This window comes from Coffea arabica, unplaced genomic scaffold (genome assembly GCF_036785885.1).
Source record: "Coffea arabica cultivar ET-39 unplaced genomic scaffold, Coffea Arabica ET-39 HiFi ptg000059l, whole genome shotgun sequence".
Lineage (NCBI taxonomy): Eukaryota > Viridiplantae > Streptophyta > Magnoliopsida > Gentianales > Rubiaceae > Coffea > Coffea arabica.
Genome location: NW_027266205.1, coordinates 18,615 through 40,817, shown reverse-complemented (window position 1 = coordinate 40,817; position 22,203 = coordinate 18,615). Strand labels below are relative to the sequence as shown.

Sequence of the window (22,203 nt, the reverse complement as noted above, 5' to 3'; positions counted from 1 at the left end):
AATCTGAAGTGTACGTTTGCGAGACGTAACGAGTGTATTATACTAGGACCTTCATGCAGAGTCTGTGCTAGTTTGATTATTTCAAACCTAATTTTTCTCTATAATTAGTTTGTGCAAACTTGGAACAAACTAGAACAAATTCGTAGTACCCTAGTTCGAAGGAGTTAGGATCTAGGCAACTTGAAATCCTAAACTAGTTCGACTACATTTTTGCAAGCATCATGAATGTGTTTAAAACTAACCTTGTAAGACATATTATGTATAGTTTTACAAGCATATTTGCAACAAAAAGGTAATTTTATAGGAGTAAATCTTATATATATATATATATATTGACAGTTTATATACTATCAACGTTGGATTCATGACATATGTGCAAAGGTTGAATTTCAAATTCAAACGTTACATACTTGTTATTCATCTAATACTGACAGTGTATAGGAAAGATTAATCCATTTTATACATATAGAAATTTATTCACAACAAAAGTATTGAAACTAAATTAACAAAGAATAGTTGAGATCTAACTTGTTTTTGAATAATCGATGCATATGTTTTTCAAAAAAATAAAAAAGAATAACCGATGCATGTATATAAAGCCAATTAAGTACTTGCGAGTCGCTTTTTATAAGCAAGATGCTAGTGAATAGGTTACCCACTAAAAACTATCTTATCAAACTACTAAAATACAACTAAGTAGGGTTGTAAACTAATAAAATCCTTAATGAATAGTTTGAACTCGATTTATTAAAGGTTTGTTTGACTTCAATTTTTAATGAACTCGAGTTCGACTTCAAACCGATATTTTGAAAATCTAGCCCGGATCGCTCAATCAAACCGTCGACCGGATAGTTTTTTGGGCTAAGTTTAGGCTGAAACCAATTAGTCAAAAAACTACTTTATTTTGAAAGAACTAGCTGCACCGTCCAGTTGAATCAGTGAACCAACAAATCGGGACAATTTTCACTAAATCGTTTGGATCTTGATTTCAATTAAAGAAGCAAGGCCCACTCTTGATACACGTTGTGCAGCTCCTAGCTACTTTTCTTATATTTTTCATCTAATCCTTTTGTTTTGTTTAGATTACAAAGCCACCCTAAATTTTGGCAATATATATTATTGTGGTATTTCACCTTCTAAAAATTATAGTTTAGTTCTAAATTATTTAAAACTTCAAAATTTTTTCCTAAATTTTATATTTCTATCTAAAAAAACATTATTGCAATTCTACTATATATATTGTAGCTTAATTTTTGTATAAACTTTTCAATTTTTATTCATAAATTTGTAAGCTTTTTTATTTTTAATATTATAAAATATCATGTTTTATGAGAGTTAGTCCTTTTTTCGTTTGTAATGATCTATATAATAATAAAAATAACATATTAATCATTTATGACATATTTATAACATCATGGGTCAATAACGGGTCGATTACAGTTGGCCTAACAGTTGAACCAATAACCCTTGATCCAATAAGATTTTTGGTTCACTAAACAGTCTAGGTTTCAAAACCTTGCTTCAAACAAGAGTTGATATTTGATTAAAATATCAATCAAATATGAATTTGTATATATTTAGTTTGTTAAGGCTGACAAGGTTTGACTATATTTTTATATTTTTGCTTAATATTTTTCAATAATTTATACATTTATTATTTTATAGTGTAGATATTATATGTGCATTATTGATAAAATTATACTAAAAATTTGTAAAATTAAATAAATTTTTGAGCTCTCGAATCAGACTTGAGCCATTCAAATGTTAAATCGAGGCAAACACCTAAGTTCAAAAAGTTAATCATTTTAATTCAATTCATTTACAACAACCTACAACCAGTGTTTTTAGAATCGAATCAAACCATCGATTCAATCAATTGGACTGGCCGTGGTACCGGTCCGGTTCTAAGAGAAACCTAGAAAGTTAAAAAAACCAATTAGAGACGGTCAAAACCGCTAAACCGAAATGAATCAGTTAAAATTGGTCAAGTCTCGTTTTTGAATTTTGACTTGGACTTTTTTGTGGGTTGCTCAATTTTTGTAAGCTTTTGGGCTTTGTCAAAGCCAAACAACTATAGCTAATAGTCATCTAGTACAACTAAGTTGATTAGTTAACTTGATGGGCCAATATTTCTCTCAATAAAAAAAAAAAAAAATCTTAGTTACCCAATTTAAAAACAAAATGACTAATCCAACTAAAGTTGTAAACAAATCGAATTGAGTCAAATTTTGAACTTATAGAGTCTAAATCAACTTGTTTATGTGTGGGCTCAAGTTCGAACCTGAGTTCGACAAGTCAAGAAATTGGAGTTCAATCTGAACTCGACTAAGGAAAAGGCAGGTTCAAACTCGAGTCAACAAGACTTGCGAGTTGAAGCTCAATTCGTGAGCAATTCGAATTGTCAACTCGTGTTGTGTTCGATTTTCTAGATCACAAGCAGGTCAAAGTCAACTCGAAATTGTATTTAGGAAATCGGAATTATTGTAAATTGTAATTGATAGAGAGGCAATTATGTAATTTCATATGCACTCGAGCTAATCAAACGGCTCGTCAAGCTATCGAGCTTGCGAAAATATCAATTTCGAACTTGACTCGCTTATGATAACGATCCACTGATGTTCGACTGGAGCTCGGTCTAGTTGTATGCAGCCTTAAATCCAACTAAAAACTTAAAAAACCTTAATTCTTCCTCTTCCAAGAATCTCATCTCTGAGAGCCATACTCCAATCTCACTCATCTCCCTTTTTTTTTTGGCCCCCTTCTATTTTTTTCATTTCTTTTACATTATTGGTGGTGAAGATAATGATGAAGTTGAGTTCAATAGATAACTAGACACACTTGTTTTCCTTTTCCTCATCCATCATTTCTTTTCATATTCATGATTTTTTCCATTAATTTTACAAATCTAATATACAAATATGATATTACAAATCCTATTAGATTTGTTATTGAGTTAAGAAAATTAAACTCTTCCTTGTTTAATTTAAGATATTGGACAAATTTGTTCATAATTTTGTTGATTCCTTAATTTTTTTATGAAATACTTTTTCTTTTATTTGGTGGATGAATTAGAAGGTACTAGATTAGTAAATCTTCTCTAGAAGATATTACAAAATTTATGGTTTTTGTGTTGATTCTACATATTTTCTACTTATTTGTTATTTCTTATTTTTTAAAATTAAAAAAAATCAATGAACTAGGATTAAACCAGTTGAATCTTGACCTGGACACTTTACCAATTCACCCACCGGTCCAAGTTTCAAAACATTGCCTATTACTCCTACTAGTTGAAATTGCATCTCACTCACCATGTATTAAAACAAGAAAAATAATTATAATAGCCCGCCTTTTTTTTTTAAATTTCTGCATTACATCTAATAAATCATATGCATCTATATATCAAAAAAAAATCTTGCAATCTTCACTTGCATTTATTTAATAACAAATCATCATACCAATAAGCATTTTATTATCATTATATATATATATTTAACGGCCACCAAGAAAATCTCCCGCCAATAGCTTCATCCACTACTAAACTTCCCGCCAAATCCCATCCCCATCCCTGGCATCTTCCCGCCAAACAAAAACCACTATTCTTTCAGCCCTCTCCTCCCTCAGCTTCGATCAATCGTTCTTTCAGCAGCCATGGAGAAATCATTGCAGATTCGTCCCCGAAAACGGAAGCAATACTACTCATTGAAAACGTCTTCAAACCCCTTCATGGGCAGATTCACTCGCAGCAAATCTCAAGTTCATTTCCACCAAAACCGCTCCGGCCGGACCTGGACCGATACTACCTCTGATAAGTCAATTTATCACCAGAAATTGCTGCAAATTTCTCCTCTCAAGAAACCCAAAAGGGTCCACTACGAGATAGTAGAAAATGAAGCTGCATTGGACTTGTCCATTAAGGATCTTCGGGCCCGGGCCCGAAGAGTGTTCTCACCCACTACTGCAGTTGTTGAAGGGGAGAACGGTACTTGTCGGGTGGGATTTGATTTTGGGGAAGAGAATTGTAATGGGTCCTCTAAAGTGTTGAAGAATTTTGGAGATCTTGAGTTGGGGGTAAAGGGTTTGGATCCAGATTTGGGCTCCTGGGCAGGCTTTGGTGTGGCTAACCAAAAGGAAGGGAGGAATGAGAATAAAGAAAGTGTTAATCCGGGTTCAAGGGATCCTGAACCGGGAACGGAAAGTCATGGGCCTGACAGTAAGGAGGATGAGGTGGATTTGAGCAAGATAACCTCACCTGTCAAGGAGAAAAATGGGTTCAACAAAGTTTCTAACTCTGGAATGGTAATAAATTTGTTTAGTTTTTCTATATTCTGTTTTTGTATAATTGTTTTAATTGATCTTTGTAAGGAAAATGGTTTATATGAACACTCAATGGGAGCTTAAATTTTGCAATTTTTGTGCCTTGGAATTAGATGGACTAAATGGAAGAGAGAATGAGATTATTTGTTAATTTTTTACTGCAATTCTATTGCTTGGTTACTTATCTCCAATAGCCATAGATCCTTTAGTAGATGATGCCCAATTACTATTAGTCTTAATTTTGGTATTATTTTGCTTTCTTTTTGTTGTCCTTTTTTGTGTTTTCTGGGCTAATGGTAGAATTTGATGTGGAATTTCTTGTATAGATACTCAATTCCTTGTCTCGAAGGAAGGTTTTCAAGTCTCCAAGCTCTTTCAGCTATAGAAGATTGCTACCATTTCTAATGGACATGGCGAAGGATGATTCTGGTTAAGTTCTTCCCCCTTTGAGCAGTCCTTACTTTTTTCTTTTATGGACAAGTAGTTGCAAATGTATCAGAAGAGAGGTTTCTTTTTCTTGGTCATGTAGTAGATGATATGGATCAAAAGTAGAATTAGTGGAAAAAAAAAAGAATTGATAGACATCATTGTTAACATTCTCTGTATTTTGTTTATAGGTACTTCAAGAATTGAAATTGTTGACAAAGATTTTTCTTGCCAAGTTCAAAACCTGAGTAATGTAGATTATACTGTGTCATCAGCTCTGATGGATACTGAGAATGCTAAAACCAAGGATGTTGGTCAACATATTGATGATAATAAATTGTTGGAGAAAAGAGATATTGAGAATGTCAAAAACAACCTTCATGTAAGGGAGCAGGATCCGAATGATCCCAACAAGAAGTTGCTTCAAACTGAAGAAAATGTCAGCTCATTTGTAGAGGGGATTGCTAATGAAAATGGTTTAGCTAGAGGTGATAAATCGATCGAAGATTGTGTACAGACAACACCGCCTGATGCCACCATTTTGAGCGAGATTCATGATCATGATGATAGGGCAAATGGAGAAATTAACAATTTGAAGACTGGGAATCACATCCTTGGGCATCCAGCAAATGGAAGTATGTACAGCAATCAAACATTCTTGCATGAGAATTTGCATAGGAGTCCTAGAAGAAATAACACCATGTCAATGACTAAAATGGTAAGCAGTTTCTCCATTCTTGGTTCATATGCTTAATGTAATTGAAAGTCGAAGATCAATATTTTAGCACCTTGCAATGTTCCAGAAATATGATCTGAGATTCTCGAAGTGGTTGAATTTGCTAATTAAGATGTCTTGACACTGCACAGATTCTTAATCCATGTTCTCGGTCGAAAATATTCAAAACTTCAAGCTCCTTCAGCTACAGAAGATTATTGCCCTTTCTGATGGATGTTGCCAACAGTAAATCAATGATATCTCTTATCTTTTCTCTTTTTCGGAGCAACTAAATCTCAAATCAGCATGCAGAGGCTTTCACAAACTAATCTTTATTATACCAATTTCTTCTTGTAGGTTCTACCAACATTGATCAATCTCCTAATATACGGAAGATGGAGAATGATCAGCATTCACCACTATTGGCTTCTTCAAATAAGGATGCCTTCTTGAATAAGAATGAAGTTGACATATTCCAGGAGAAAGAAGCTAAAAATGATGAACCATGTTGTCCAATTGCTGTCAAGGTCCATTCCATTGATGGTTCATCTGATGACGTCTGCCCAGATTTGTCAACTCCCTTCTCCTGTTCCTGCAGTTCTAATGGGAAGTCTAACCCTGCATCTTCTGAGAATATCTCTCAATGTGATATGCTGAATTGTTTGCAGGTGGAAAGTTCTTCAACTTGTACACATGGTCAATTGAATAATCCCAGAGATTTGGAAGTAGTACTCCCTACAGCTGATTTCAGAGTTTGTGATGGTGAAACTAACTGTTTAACAGAGACATCATGCTCCGCCATTAAGGATGACTCTTTGCCTAAAGGATCCCTACTGGAGTTCTCGCAGCATGAACAAGTTGATATTGGAAAAAACAGCCTGGTTAAGGGCCTGGATAATAACAACAGTAAAGGTGCCAATATCAGATCTCTCTCTTTGGACCAATACTCATCAGGAGTTGGAGTTTTTTCCTTTCAAGGAACTGATAGTTCTATAAAAGGAATATTAAAGAGAAATCCAAGAGGATGCAGAGGGCTGTGCAATTGTCTGAACTGTGCTGCCTTTCGCCTGCATGCCAAAAGAGCTTTTGAATTCTCAAGAAATCAAATGCTTGATGCTGAAGAAGTAGCTCTGGGTTTGATTGACGAATTAGCTGAGCTTCGAAATTTGTTGGAAACATCTGCAGTTGATGGCAGCAAACTTGGTGCCTTCCCCTTCAATAAGGTATAACCGCACATATTAATAATATACCTCTCATGCAAGTTTTGCCCTTCTTGTTTAGTCTTTGTGCTAGTCAGAGTCGATCTCCTAACTGTTTGCATCATCTTTGGTGCATTCTTTTGGATCTCTGGCTTTCTGTACTGAAAGAGTTGCCCGACTCAATCTTGTTCTCTTTCGCATTCTCATTCGAGTGAAATGCATAACACTGTGTCCAGCTGAAATCCAATGCTCTTTCATTTCAAAGTCCTTTGTCTTATCTTTCATGACGGGTGAGGAACATGCAGATTGCTCAGAACCTTGTCTATATGCTGTCTTGGTGTTTAGATTGAAAGCAATTCTGTACTCATAGCTTTAACTTAATCTGAGAAAATTTGGGGCTGAAGTGTAGTGATTCTTTTCATAATTTCTCAACACACTAGTTTTTAAATAATCTGCAAGTCTGCAGCTAGATTTCTCACTAGATTATTTTAACTTTTTATCTTTGCCAGTTTGATGCCCTACTAGTTGAATTTGCCCAAGGAACTCACTTTGAATTACTGATACACAAACCTAGTAGACCTGACAAGGTTGTCATCAGGACCATTTTGCATAAAGGAGCATATTGATGCATCTTCTACTGCATCGTCCTGCTTTTTTAGTTATTAGGGTGCATGGTTGCTGAACTCTATCCAACAAGGGCATCTTTTCCCATCTTCTAAAATTAAACCTAGTTCTATGCTCAGATGCTTGTCTTTTGCTCGTAACTCTTTTTCATCTTCATGTAAAATTCAGTGATTGTCCCATGCAGTAAGCACCCTTAGAAGACAATGTTTGCTCAGGTGGATCCGTGAATATTTATTTCAGATGCTCCTCAATCTAACAGTGGGGAGTCCTGTGTTAAAATATGCTCTAAAAAATATGTCCTGATCATACTTAATCATATGAGATCCATAAAGAAAGTTGAGACTTCATGCTATACGGATCATGTAAACTTACCTGGTATTCACTGTTGGAACATACATCTAATATTTCCTGACATAGGGTTTATATAGCTAAAAACATGAATTCTTGTACTTCTCAAGTTACAATCTGGTGGATTTACTTGACTTCCAGTGAAGATGTTTAACACTGGATCTGTACTTTAAACATGCATTCAGTATGATCTTCTCTTTGTTGGGTTCACCACCAGTGTGACTACTTACCAGCCATCTGACACTAAATCTGAAACATAAATCATGCATGTTGCTTTTATGCTTTAAATTAGTATCAATACTTGAGCTACTTTGACTTTTCAAGAAAATCGGGAAAAGAGTTTCAATCAGTATCAGTCTATGTTTTATGCATTGATGAGCTCCAATGCTGATATGGTTGTGTAAGCCTAACTATTATGTTATGCACTGTCTTGACTCTTTTCTCTCTAATATGACAAAATGAACTTGTCCCCATTTTATATTGGGAAAAGCTGTAGATGTCCAAGCATCTGATCGTTTTTATAATTCATGGTTTCAGCTTCTGGTGAGAGAAGCGTGTCAAAAAGCATTGAAAACAGAGCAACAGGCCAAACAACGCCTTGGCCAAATGATTGATGATCTGAATGTGCATTGCAGAATCACAGTAAGTGGCAATTACTGTTTGCTAATGCTTCTTTATTTACTCAACTTGTATAATCATTTATTACTGAATACTTTCTTACGTGCTGTGATGTCCCAGCCCCTGCAGCCCCCGGGGGTGACATTTTCCAGATGTATTGAAGAAAAGTCTATTCCAAGCAGGGACCTTTCAGCAAGACCCTAATCACCCAAATGGAGAGCAAAAAGAGAGTGATTTTAGAAGCTCAAAAGTTCATATACATGCTAGCTGCCTGCAGAATGCTGAAGCAAGATAGAGTGGTGCATCTTCTGGCAGACTGTTAGTATCTTAGCACTCAGTGGCAGCTTTGGCTGCAGAGACAGGTCTTATTGTAGTTACACACCTTAACTTGTTTCAGTAATTATGCGTTGGACACAGGATTTTTAGTGTTAAATGATGGTAAGGCGAAGTGCAGCATACTTTTTATACATTTGTATGTACAGGGTAAATTTTTTTTTTTTTTTTGCCTATCTATTTAGGAAAGATTACACCTGGCTTTCATTTAAGAATTTTGACATTCTTAAGGACAAAAAACTTCATAAACATGTCAAGATTTCTTTCGGCTTCTTTCTGTTAATTAACATCTATGCTTCAGTTCGTGTAAACATGCAATTTCTACGGAGATGCGTTGTAGATTTGTCTTCTAGTTTCATTTCTGTGATTAACAAATCGCACTTGCCCTGCCTGGCTAACTCTCCCCTGCTTCCTTCCTCATTTTACTGATCAGTTAAATTGATCAAACAAGCAAAGAATTGGTCTTTTAGTAAAATTTGTCATCAATGATTGAACTAAAACCAACCTAACCTGTCCCACTTTTAGTTGCAAATTAAATTTATGCAACTGTTCATGCATAGTTCAATTAAACGATATTAAGAAGTTTAAGAGAAAGTGAATCACAAAGGCCAAAACACATGGAAGAAAGTTGTCACTTGTTAAAGGAAATGAAGAGAGAACTCACGAGGGGGTTAGTAGAGAAATTTCGAATTTTGTAGAAAATGAATAATCTTTGAAAGGGCAAACACTCAAAAGCTTTTGTTGGAAACAAGAACCATATGTGAGACTCAATATAAGCGAACTGCGAAATAATTATTTAGTGGAATACATAGTTCATACTGAGGGAGCGAGGCTTCTTTGGCTTTTCGCTACTTGAACAAAAGCGAAAAGAAAAAGCTTCTTTCACTTTTTCCTTCTTGAACCCTTTCCGTTGACTTAGAATTTCAGAGGAAAACAGTGTGTGAAAGCTAAAGGTTCATAGTTTAAGCTGTGAAGCAAAGCATTTTAGGCTGTTTTCCTACTCAAAAGAGGGATAGAAACTTATGGAGATTGCTATAGATCCTTGTAGCTTTGACAACACCTTAAGGTTTCTGGAGTCCGTTGAGATTAACTGGGATTTGGAAGCTCCAGTCAAGGTTCAAGTCCATACCCTCAAATTGAAAGCAAGATTTCTCAAAGCTTTTTTCACCTGCACAGGAAAGTGGTACATCAACAACAATGGCTTGAAAGCCATCCTAAGGCAAGTTGAAGATGTGGTCCTCAGTGCAGATCAAGAACTTCAACCTCTCTCGTTGAATTTGATACCAGATAACTTGGTTTGTTCAATCTCAAGTGCACTAGAAAAGCTTGATCCAATAAAGCCACTCATTCAAGAAGTTTATGCTTTGGTTGCGCAGTCAACAAGATCCATTAGCTCAACAACTGATGCTGTTGTGGGACTTATTGACACTACTTTAGGCTATCTGAAGGATCTGCTGAAATATAAAGCTCAATCAATTGCCAATCTGAAGAAGGAAACTGAAGCCCTTGAAGAGAATCTGAGGTATCTGGGATATTTACTAAGAGTAACTAAAAAATACTTGCCAAGGGAGCATGATGACAGGTTAAGGGATGTTCTGATTCATTCTGAAGCTGCAGCTGATAGCACGGCATGTCTTATGTACCTGTGCTTGGACAACAATAAGATGGATGAACGCATGCTGAATGAGGTGAAGCTTCAACTTTCTTATCTACAGCATAGGATTGAAGTTATTCTGCCAGATGTTAGAAAGGTGTATCTCAGAGCCTGGAAAGCTTCGAGTTCTCTACAAAAGAGTGATTTTTCATTGAATGAAATTCTTTATCTTGAATCTCTAGGCAAAATTAAGGAGATATTGCAGGTTAGTGTCAGTGTAGAAACTTGTGTGATGCAGCGGATCAATGCTCTCGAGGATGAGTTTAAAATTCTAAGGGATTATCTTATGGATACTTCAGCTCAAGAGTACACTGATACTCATCCAAAATTGAAGCATCTATTTCTGCAAATCAAACATGTTATGGGCAGGGCAGCATGTGTTATTCCCTCGTTCATTGACAATGATGTTACTGAGGACACTGTTAGACAACTGGACCTTGATGCTCGTGTTTTGCTTGAAGAGTTCAAGGTTATCAAGCAAGAAGCTAGAGATATCTATGACAGCATATTGCCAAAATCCCAGAGGACCAAGTTCCCCACAACAAACGAATTAGGCTTTGTGGATTTTGTGATTCAGAATGCGAAGCAGCTGCTACACTCTAAAGATGACTTCATTGCTCTATTGTGGCATCAAATTGAGATGGTTCATGATCACATATTGTCTATGAGGGGAGATTTTATTGAAATTGCTAAGCATCCAAGAGAACATCAAGATCTGAAAGATCCCTGGACACGTTTCAAAGATGTTGTGTACCATATAGATTATGTTGTCGATTCGTTCCTCATCAAAGATCAACCTCTTTGGTATCATAAGTTGGGGCTATTTTATGCCATTGAAGATATTAAGATTATAAGCAGAGAGGTCAGTGATATCAAAGACAGAACAATGAATCACGTTGCAGCCCTGAAATTTTCCTCCAATGTTGCCGGTATTTCTTCACAAGCTAATTCAGGAGAGTTTCAAGTATTGTCACGTTCCATTTATGGGGCCGGAAATGAAGCAAACAAGCCTGGTGATTTCGTGGAACTTTTTGAGGATGAAGCAAAAAAGATAATGGAGCAACTCACCAATGGTATAATGCCATTGCAGATTCTCTCAGTTATGGGGATGCCTGGAATAGGTAAGACAACACTAGTTCATTCAATATTTGAAAATCCTTCCGTTCTTCTGCACTTTCATGTCCGTGCAAGGTGTTGTGTAACTCAGGTCTATCAGAAGAGAAGATTGTTGCTTGAAGTTCTGCAGCAAGTTAGTAAAGTAAGTTACAAGGTACTTGGAATGACTGACGACAGGCTGGCTCTGAAATTATATCAAAGTCTAAAAGGCAAACGTTATCTTATATTTGTTGATGATTTGTGGGATATTTGGCCGTGGAATGATATGAAGGCTTCTTTCCCAGATGATAACAATGGGAGTAGAATTGTATTCACAAGTCGATTTCATAACATTACTTCACAAATCACAACCAATAGTATCACCATTTTTCTGAATCCAATATCAGATCTTAGTAGTTGGGAGCTCTTGCAAGTCAAGCTATTTAAACAAGAAAGTTGCCCCCAAGAACTTTTTGGAATTGGACAGCAAATTGCAGCAAATTGCAAAGGCCTACCAATTGCTGTGGATTTGATAGCTGGACTACTTGGGACAAAGGACAGAAAGAAGGAATCCTGGAAACAAATTGCAAATGGTTTGAATGCTCACCTTCTAGAAGACCAAAATGGTCAGTGCATGGGCATGCTAGAACTCAGTTATGACAACTTACCAAATCATTTGAAGCCATGCTTTCTTTATTTTGGAACATTTTGTGAGGATATAGAAGTCCCGACAAGTAAGTTGATACGGTTATGGATTGCAGAAGGATTTGTTGAACTGCAAAAGGATGATAAAGGAAGCTTAGAGGGTGCAGCTCAGAAGTATTTGAATGATCTAATTGCTAGGAGCTTAGTAATAATCTCCAAAAAAGGATCTCGAGGTGGAGTTAAAGCAAGCCGTGTTCATGATCTCTTGCGTGATTTTGCCTTGGCAAAAGCTAAAGAAGAGTCCTTTTTGCTAACAACCAACGGATTTGAACAATTATCTTCGGTTGGTGATTCATTTTATGAGCCATATCGTCTGTCCATCAATTCTGGATCGGACTATTTTCCCAGAAGTTCTTTGAATCCAGCACATTTGGCAGGAATAACTCAAATCCAGTTATATTTTGGACTCCCTCTCCCTGCCTGTCATGTGTACCAAAAGCATGTGGCCATGGGAGTAAATCCTTGTCCACGTACCCGCTCTATGGTATATCGTGGGAGTATATTACGCAAGGTTTCATTCAGCTTTGACAATTTCAAGCTCCTTAGAGTGTTAGATATTTGGGCCATCGATATCGACTATTGTCCTAACATATTTGAGTTGGTTAATCTAAGGTTCTTGTCACTCAACCACTACAGAAGAAAGAGCATCCCACCAGAAATTGGCAACCTCCGGAACCTGGAAACTCTTATGTTGGGGAAAAATCACAATATCGATGTACCAACGACTGTTTGGAACCTGGTGAAACTGAAGCATTTGCTGATAAGGGGCTCTTATACCTTGCCTCCTTGCAGTCAAGAATTTCTGGAGAAGCCCTTCAAGTTGCATAGCTTACAAAGCCTTTCCACGCCGGATTTAGCATTTGGAGAAGATACTGAACAGATCCTGAGAGGCCTGTGCAATCTTCGAAAGCTAAGTTGCAGGTTTTTGTATTCTTGGGATTACACTTCCAACTGCATCCAGTTCCCAAATTTGGACTTCCTCACCCAACTTGAATCATTGAAGGTGGCCTACAGGGGAAAGGCACTTCATAAGGTTCAATCTTGTAAGTTCAGCTTTCCTGCGAATGTTAAAAAATTGACATTGTCAGGTTTTTGCTTGCCCTGGACTGAAATTTCAAGCATTGGGAACCTACCCAATCTTCAAGTACTCAAATTGTTGGATGATGCATTCGAGGGGACAACATGGGACATGAATGAAGGAGAATTTCGTAATCTCAGTTTCTTGAAATTAGAGCGGTTGCAATTATTACATTGGAATGCTTTTGAAGATCATCTTCCCAGCCTCAAGACAGTAGTGCTGGTAAATTGCAAAAAACTTGTGGAGATTCCCCCTTGTTTAGGAGATATACCAACATTGCAGAGCGTTGAATTGCGAGGTTGCAGTCACTCTTGTAGGTGCTCACTAGGAGTAATTAAGGAAAGGCAGATAGAAATGGGAAACGAGGAGCTAGCTGTCACCCTTGGGTAGCCATCAGAAGATTTTTTTACTAGCTAGAAGTGGTTAAAAAGTTGTATGTTTTCCTAGTTCCTTGTGTATTTATTTCAGCAAATTTATTGCTTTTCCATTAGGAGAATGTACATGTTGATTAGAAAAAAGCTCTGAAAAACAGAACAACAGGAGAAATATAAATGTTTCAAAATGCTTCTCTAATCTTTTTTTTTTTTTGGTTATATATCTTGTTTGCAACTGACTTATTTACATGTTACAATCTACCAGCATTTGCGTGCAGCCAGCCAAGAGCATTGACCTTCTTCACAGAAAATGGAAGAAAAATCTGTTGCTCCATGCTAGGAGCTTCCAATAATACCCTAAGCACTAGAGGGAGAACAAAGTACAAAGTGCTTCCAAAAGCTTAGTTCTGTAAACTTGTATCTTGTAAGCTGCCTTGTGGTTGCAAAAGCATCATAGTTTGATGCATCTTGTGGCAATATATGACTTTTAGTCGCAACTTTGGTTTCAGGCAGAGCACCTGTGACCTGTTGAGAAATGTTGCTGGAAATTTGACAAAACTCTCATTTGTGACTATAATGGTCAGATTCTATTTATGCCTGCCTGTCTTAATAAACTATGCCACTTATGTCTTGGAGACTATGATAGTTGAAATACAAAACTTTTCTGAGATTGAATTCAGTTCTAATTTTCCAGCTGATTAACATTCTGCTTCAGTCAGTATAAACATGCATTTAATTCAGGATAGTGGCTGTGATGCCCCTGTAGTATTTTGCTTTTCTTTCTAGTTTCATGTTTCTTTTATGAACAAGTTTGAGTTGCTAGCATTTGTGAACACTTCCTTTGATTCCTTCCTTGATGAATGGTGAAAAAAAAAATTTCACAGTAGGATTTACACACACACACACACATAAGCCTATAAATTCTCAATCCTAACATACCTTATAAACACTGATTACTTGTCACTAGAGCTACTCTTTCCTTTTACAGGTTTTTACTGAATGACTGCGTACAAGAAAGTCAATATGAATTAGCTGTTCAGGATTAGAAGTTAGGCAAGTAAGGAAACAGAACTAGGATGGTTGCAAGTGAGAATTTTCTCTTCTGCTTCAGAAATAAAATGGGATAATTGCAGAAACCTCTCCTGAGGTTTCTAATAATTTCACTTGGCTCCCCTAAGGTTTTAAAAATTACACCTACCTCCCTCGCCCATTTAAAATGACAATACTAACCTTAGCATTTTTAATAAAACTCTCTTGTTACTATGTCTATGCAAAGGATGGATTTTATAATTTTTTTACATTTTTCATTCTTATTCATTTCTCTTATATTTCATTAGAAGTATAGAAGAGCTATCAATGCTGCTCCGAATATCTATCCAAATTAAAAATTAAACTAGTAATATATTTTGATAACTTTTAATATCATCCAATTTTTTTGTAACTCTTTTTTTTGGTATCAAAATCAAGGATAAGTCAACAATGATTAAAAACAAATAGCCCAAAATCACTATTAAATTATGATAGTTCCATCAACAAGCTAGTCCATAAACTTTTATTAAAAAGAAGTCCATAAACTTTAAAAGAAACAAATTAGCACTTTTTTCTCTATTTTAAAATAAATTTATATTTCCAATAAAGCACTATGAAAAATACCCTATTATATAAAAAGATTTATTGTTATAATTGATTATCAAATAACAAATATTGGCATGAAAAAATTGACACTCTTCTTGTTTAGAAGAACAAATTGAACTTTGTAAGATAAGAGCATTTTAGAGTATTCATTAAATTTTTTACTCTATTTTAAAGTTTGGTTACCAAAGTATCAAATCAAGGGAGGTAAATGTAATTTTTAAAACGTTAGTAAGAAACCTCAAGGGAGGTTTCTGAAATTGTCCCAAATAAAATTAGCAGAAGTCCCTTAATATAGTGTATTTGTTTTACACACATGCCCTGTATCTGTTATTGATCATATTTATTCTTCAGAAGACACCAATAAATTGTACTTTTGGATGGCATGTTATTGAGATTCAGTCAGGATCACTGAGGGGTTCAAGTCACTGTCAGATGATCTAGGATACAGCAGGCAATGCATGTAACTGAAATTGACCACAATGAAGCATAATTGAAGACGCATCACTGTTGCCAAATGGACAAACTACTACTACTAAGACAGATCCTCCTCTACAAATGCACACGCCCAAGTGTGTGTGAGCGTCTATATATATATATATATATATATATTTTGGGTGTAAGGCGGCATGAATTGATTGGGTACTATATATCCAGGAGCACAACACCCTGCAAACCAGTGCTGCTGGCTAATCCAGCTCACAATATTCAGTGGGGACTGGACGATTTGAATTGCTAGAGCAATTGCACCATACAATTAGTGATCCAGATGGGGTTGATTTGGAAATTAATGGATGAGGTTCACTGTAATGCACGAGTTTCAGTGAATGGAAAAAGTTGCTTTTTGTACATTTTGTTACTTTAGTGTCTATATTTGTTGTCTTCGTGTGTACATCTTTTGTTTTCATGCATACATCTCAATTGAGACAGACAATTGTACAGACCACAAACATTTCTGTATAAACGAGGTAAAGGACAAGGTTTTCTAGCGATGGTACTTTCTATCCATCAAAATGGTCCAAGCATGCAAGAAATTGTCTATGGGCTGTCGGTGCAAGGAAAAATCTCGGATATCAAACGTCATGAGATTGTGTTTGGATCTACAGCAAAACTCGAATTCGAATTTTATCCTATTCAAATTAACTCAGAATTCCAATTCCACCCCAATTCAAGTCCGATAGATAGTTGAGCACGGTCTGGAATTTTCTCAATGCAGTGCTGAGTCATGCATGGCCCAGTTCTGCAGAACTGATACATGTCATGTTCTGGATTGTAGTGATTTGGAGTTCAAAGTATGAATGACTAGTTGGATAAACAATACCAACAAAGTGGGCTTCAAATTTCATTGTATTTGTATGGTGAAAGAAGCTATAAATTTTCAAAGAAGCATAGAAAATTTTATTTATTCAACATGGTACAGCAAAATGAAGGAAAACAGGAATAAACAAATGAAATTCATATCAGGAACAATTGTTCAAAACCATCTCCAAAGTTTCTGTTTCAAGACATGATCAACTAGTGAAATCTTCATAGTCTGCATTCAGGAGGAAATCCTTGAGGGAACCGCTTATAATCAGTGCAATAATTGTATATCATAAAATTCTTCTGAACCCATCTCAATCTTCTTCTGCTATTGGCATCAAGTTCCTGGTTCTGCCATGCCCCATTGGAGAGCTTACCAACAGTAGCGGTCTGAGCATTGAAATTCCTGTAGTACGCAGTAAAGGGTGCCTGTGTCCAGTCAGTTTTCACTAGTCCACCTCTTGTAGCCCAATCATCAGCATTCCAGAGGCTAGAGTAAATCCTCATCGGTTGGTTTTTTGGGTATGGAACGCCAAGAGACTCAGCATTCTTGAACTGTCTGATAGGAGTGTTATCTACCAAGAATCTGCAGGAGAAAGTTTAGAATATTATTAACTAAAATTTTGCTTATCGAATCATGGGTTGGGAAACATAAATTGAGCCTTTTGCTTACATAATGTGGTCACGAGTCCAGGCCATTGAGTAAGTGTGGAAGTTCTTTGTCGGATCAAACCAGAGATAAAATTGTTGTTCCCTGCCTCCCTTTCCTTGAGCGTAGACGTTAGTATGGAGGATGTAAGGCTGACCAGTGACATTCCCCAGGAATTCAAAGTCAATTTCGTCATGTGTTGGTCCTTGAGAAGATAACTGCACAAGAACCAAATGATTGTTGTGCATAAGTGGAAAAGAAACAAGGATTAATCGCATATTATTGCATAATGAACTTCATGGATAACTCTGAAGAAATATGAGCGTGGCTTCAGAGGCAACTTAATGCCAATTTGTTACTGACTTACTGAGAAAACATGATTTATAGCAGAGTACTGTATACTCTGTGTAACTATCTAATGGAACTATGATTAAAGAAAGATGTTAGTTGAAAATCCCAGTCTTTAAATCTGTTACATCAGTGATGAAATAATAGCAAAGAACTGGAGAAGGATTCAAATTTTAACTATCTTGGCCATTCTGCTGAGGGACTGGCCTAGCAACCCTTATTGGAGAATGGAGAATGAAAAAAGGGTGATAGAAAAGGCTTTTTAGTAATATGTGGTAGCATTTTTTTTTCCTTTTTTTTGAGTAAAATTAGAATATCATTTCAAGAAAAACACTGTTTAGCAGAGTGGTTGAAGAAAATGATGCAGTACTAACTTAATAACAGTTAAGTTAATACGTACGTAGTATGCAGTAACAGTGCCAGCAGAGTTGCCAGCAACAAGTTTAAGCTGCATATCAATTCTTCCAAACAGATACTCTCTCTTGGATCGGAAACCAGAGCCAGATTCCCTGTCCAAAGACAAGGAAAGCAGCTGCCCTCTATTGAAAATCTTTGCTTTATTACCACCCCATGTAAGATCAAAATCTTGGTAGAAATTGCCACCATATGCAACCATACATGAGCTTAACAACACTAGGACTCCAATATGTGAAAAAGCCATTTTGCTAATGGGATTTTGTCACAAATATGACACTACTACTTTTTGTGACTAAAACCTTTGAACTTGGGATGTATATATAGGGGTTTAGGAGGGTTCTATATAGCTATTATTAAATGGGGTAGCAAAATGCTTGTGATCAATGAGGGAGCTAGAGTTGGGGGCCCTGAAGGAGGGGTGGCCTAGCTAAAGGCTGGTGCCAGCTGAGCAGCATGAAAGCTGGAAGGTTTTGTTTTGTTTGGGGGATTGGTGGTGGGTTTAGGAGTTTTGGTGTTTAGTTAAGAAGGCTTGAGATGGAGCTTCCAAGAATGATTCTGTCCTATGAGAGCTGCATTGCATGGGTATGGCCCTCCTTTAGGTATTGATTATTGGACCATTCAGTGGATGCCAACCAGATTGTGTACTTGCTGACAAGTATAATGAGCCAAAAGAGATTGGTGCAATGAACAAAATGTGTTCTTTATCCACTTCAATTTTTTCTTTTTTTCTATTTGCCAAGATTGAACCATTTTCAACTGAGAAATTTTGAATAAATGGAACGCTGGAGATGTTTCACAGTAACTGTAAATACCATCAAGAAAAGTTTGGCGAAAAGTTGAATTCAATAGTACCATCAAGAAATGAAAGTGCTCAAAATAGGATGAAATTGGTATCCTCCACCAGTAAATTACTTGCACGCTGAAAGTGGATTAACACTTAGATAATGCCTAACTTGCAACTATAGTAGGTTCAATGTCAATGAAATCTGTCAAAAAGGACTATTTGTGAACTGTGCATGTCCATGAATGAAGTACCAATCCCTCTCAAGTCTCAAACTTATCCTTAGGATGTGTTACATTATTGGTCTTCTGTCATTGTTTAGTTCAAAATTTTTACGTGATGTACAAGCTTTTATGGCCAAGGTCACTTCAACAAGGCCAGCCAGCTAAGAGCTAACACTCAATTTGACTGTTTTCAATAAAGTTCGCTTTCCCGAAAAGGAGGGTTGGGTATGAGGCCATGATCCATTCAAATCTCAAAACCCTAAAACTATGGGATGGGAAGTCTTGTTGTTTTGTTTGTAACAGTTTGTACTATTTCTAGCAATTTCATGCTTGCAAAATTTGTTGCTCGACGAACAATTATAGAACGCATCATGCAAAATAGGGAAATGAAGCGTCCTTTTTTTTATTGACAAGGGAACTGTAATTATTATTCGAGAGCGTGCACGGGATAAATCACGTTCCATATAATAATCCACCGATTACACGAAAGGGTAAGGCATATTAGGCAAGTCTTGTGCGACAAGCAGAAGAAAAATAAGGCATCCTTACCTAAACAGTTAAATATTCTATCTATCTAATAGTATTGTGTTTCTTCCTCCTTTTAGCTTGATGGTCTTTCTACCTAAAACAGAGACGCTCTCACAATGAAATGATTTTGCTCATGGGGATATTTGAATTAAGTACTATAAAAGATGCTTTCTTAGCGGTGCTAGAATTTCATGGTTCAAAAGTGGTAAAGCTGGGAAACCCAGGGCATTTCCTCCCAAAGAAAGTGAATATCCAGCTGGTGATAAGCCGCGGAACCACATAAATAATTTCACAAGTTGAATCTACAGGAATAAAATGCTCAAGAAAAGGATGTTGTTTTGAAATTTACAGCTGCCCGGCCGGTCATCATCACGGGTCACTCTCCAGTCATGAGAATTCTTGCATCTTGAGCTCATGGATCCTGATATTCCCCACTTTGTAATTTATTCTCCCTGTGATTGCATTGGTTGCGTAGAGATTACATTTTTAATCAAGTTGGCAAGTGGTTTAGAACATTAGATGTTTCAAAAGCAAAATTGTGTGAATTTTCAATAGTTTTTAACGGAATGATGTTGAGTTCTTGGTGTACTTTTTAAAGCCTATGAGTATCACATACGATAAGGTCGTGTTTGATAACGTAATTCAACATTTAATGAATTCAGATTTTAATATTTTTAAACGCATTTGATAATAAAAATTTAAACATATCTAAATTAATTATATGACACTGAATTTTTTGAATAAAACTTGCTCCCAAAAATAAGTGGTGGACTATTCACTTGTCCCTTAATTTGATGTGCACTCAAATATATCTGACTTAGTAATTAACAATTTAATAATTCAATCGATTTAGATTTCATATTTCAATTTTTTAATTTCAGTTTTATCAAATGTTCAACTTAAAAGTGTGTATCATCATCTAAACCTACTAGTATACCCGAAAAAAATCTTATAAAGGATTCAATTATGATTTCCTTAATTTCTTTTTGTAGAACACATTATAATTTCATTAATGAAATCTTCACTGATGGCCAGAATACCCCAGGCATATACAGGTTTTACATATTTGAAAAAATAATAAAAATTTTCTTAGTTAGTATACAATCACGATTCCTTAATTAGTTAGTAATCAATTGTCGGTGATATCATTATTTTAGAAGAAGAAGAGTGATCTAACTAACAATTAGAGTGAAAGCATAATTTGCTAATGGATCTATTGAAAGAAGACACTTTCACAAAAGTTTCAATCAAGTTTAACTAATTTTCACCCTCAAAGAAAAAAAAACGTAATAAATTCTGCAGATTCTGCCTGTCATTCAATATAGCATACTTTACAGGCTGACAACTTTCATGACATTTTTGTTTTACAAACGAAAGTGTTCCATCCACTAACACACACAAAAAAAATGTGTAGTTAAATGATCCCATAGTTGGATACAGTATCTAACTGATAATAAACTATAGCTTAATCAAGTACTTTTACTTTTCCAGACATCAAAAAGCTTATTAGTACATTCACTTATCATCCACAAACAATTAAATGGAGTTTTCCAAATAAAAAAGATGTCAAATTTGATTATATGCAGAGGGATTTGTGATAAAAATATGGTGAAAGAAGCATATAACCAACTCAAGGCTTATCTTATGTGTAAATGGTTCATCTCATGATATACTAGTTTGTAGGTTTAATTTTTTTTAGTAGTTTTTTTTTTTTTTTTTGCATGAAATTAAATATGTTGAGAACAAATTTTACCATGTTCGATAATCTTTTCTCGAGTTCTTTTCCTTCTTCTTTTGAAACACCTTGTCCCAAGAATATATACTTTTCATTTGTACACCTCGTGACAAGAAGTTATCCAAATTAACATATGTACGCAAATAAGCTATACCAAGGCTATTGTTTAGAATCATCTAACTCAAAATTCATGTGTATTCAACTTCTTATAGCTTTTGGAGCATCACGTTATTCACTTATCACGAAAAAAAGAAATACAGAATTGTAGTTTAATTTGACTATATATATACAAAAGCAAATCAAATATGAGGTTAATATGTGAGTGTTATGCTTTTGAGTTCTCAATTTTTCATTTTCTTTCTTTTGTACAAGAAGGGGAATGTTTAATCATTTATGTCATCATTTATCAACTTAACCAACCAATATCTTTGTCGATTAGTGGTTACAAAAGCTAATCCCTCCAATAATTCATCTCATCTGCATAGGTTTCTAGCTATATGGCTTCCTTTGTTTTCTTTCTTTAGTACAAGAAGGAGAATGTTTTATCAACTTTGGTATCAATTATCATCTTGACCAACCAATTATATCTTTGTATATTAGTTGTTGCAAAAGCTAACCCCTCCAATAATTCATCTCATCTGCATAGGTTTCTAGCTATATACGTTAGAAGTAAAATCCAACAAACAATTCATTGACTTAAGGGCTCCCCAATTGAAATAATTAAAAATATTTCAATTTTCAATTCGAGGCTAGGGGCATCTGAAATGAACCTAGAAACCACCCCCCCCCCCCCCCAACAACCCAAAAAAAAAAAAATAGACCAATAGTAGGAAAGTGGACCAAGATAGTAGAGTATGTTCATCACCGAAGACCTAACTAGTGTGAGGCTCAAAACCCACCGCCGTCAGGGTGAAAGGGTCCACTTTGATTCATTTGTTTGAATTATGATCATCTACATAGTTAATGCATGAACAACCCGTGATAGAAATGATAAAGAAGTGAGAGTTCTTGAATTCTAACCTTACAAATTTGAATCTATTTTAATTTTATGTTGATATTTATTTATCATTTCTTGGTTGATTGTAATTATGCCGAGTTGTAGTA

The 22,203-nt window shown here is 35.7% G+C and overlaps 3 protein-coding genes across 3 annotated transcripts; 2 read left to right on the top strand and 1 right to left on the bottom strand.

Moving 5' to 3' along the window:
- Positions 1–3,551: 3,551 nt before the first annotated feature.
- Positions 3,552–8,850, top strand: LOC113703147 (uncharacterized). Its single transcript, XM_027224421.2, has 7 exons — positions 3,552–4,296; positions 4,641–4,743; positions 4,932–5,458; positions 5,608–5,701; positions 5,813–6,678; positions 8,164–8,268; positions 8,365–8,850. Exons 1-7 carry the CDS (start codon positions 3,649–3,651, stop codon positions 8,446–8,448), a joined length of 2,427 nt encoding a protein of 808 aa, XP_027080222.1. The 5' UTR covers positions 3,552–3,648; the 3' UTR covers positions 8,449–8,850.
- A 749-nt stretch (positions 8,851–9,599) lies between these two features.
- Positions 9,600–13,499, top strand: LOC113704562 (putative late blight resistance protein homolog R1A-3). Its single transcript, XM_027226453.1, has one exon. It carries the CDS (start codon positions 9,600–9,602, stop codon positions 13,497–13,499), a length of 3,900 nt encoding a protein of 1,299 aa, XP_027082254.1.
- A 2,991-nt stretch (positions 13,500–16,490) lies between these two features.
- On the bottom strand, positions 16,491–18,140 carry LOC113703382 (xyloglucan endotransglucosylase protein 1). Its single transcript, XM_027224724.2, has 3 exons — positions 17,815–18,140; positions 17,091–17,284; positions 16,491–17,003 (listed from the first exon to the last, which is right to left on the bottom strand). Exons 1-3 carry the CDS (start codon positions 18,073–18,075, stop codon positions 16,643–16,645), a joined length of 816 nt encoding a protein of 271 aa, XP_027080525.1. The 5' UTR covers positions 18,076–18,140; the 3' UTR covers positions 16,491–16,642.
- Positions 18,141–22,203: the final 4,063 nt, after the last annotated feature.

Bases quoted from the DNA above. Each gene is read 5' to 3' on its own strand.
- LOC113703147 (XM_027224421.2), top strand. From the start codon at position 3,649: ATGGAGAAATCATTGCAGATTCGTCCCCGAAAACGGAAGCAATACTAC. The intron at 4,297-4,640 runs GTAATAAATTTG...TTTCTTGTATAG, and splicing joins AAGTTTCTAACTCTGGAATG to ATACTCAATTCCTTGTCTCG. The intron at 6,679-8,163 runs GTATAACCGCAC...TCATGGTTTCAG, and splicing joins GTGCCTTCCCCTTCAATAAG to CTTCTGGTGAGAGAAGCGTG.
- LOC113704562 (XM_027226453.1), top strand. From the start codon at position 9,600: ATGGAGATTGCTATAGATCCTTGTAGCTTTGACAACACCTTAAGGTTT.
- LOC113703382 (XM_027224724.2), bottom strand. From the start codon at position 18,075: ATGGCTTTTTCACATATTGGAGTCCTAGTGTTGTTAAGCTCATGTATG. The intron at 17,285-17,814 runs GTACGTATTAAC...GTTCTTGTGCAG, and splicing joins GCACTGTTACTGCATACTAC to TTATCTTCTCAAGGACCAAC. The intron at 17,004-17,090 runs GTAAGCAAAAGG...TTTCTCCTGCAG, and splicing joins TGGACTCGTGACCACATTAT to ATTCTTGGTAGATAACACTC.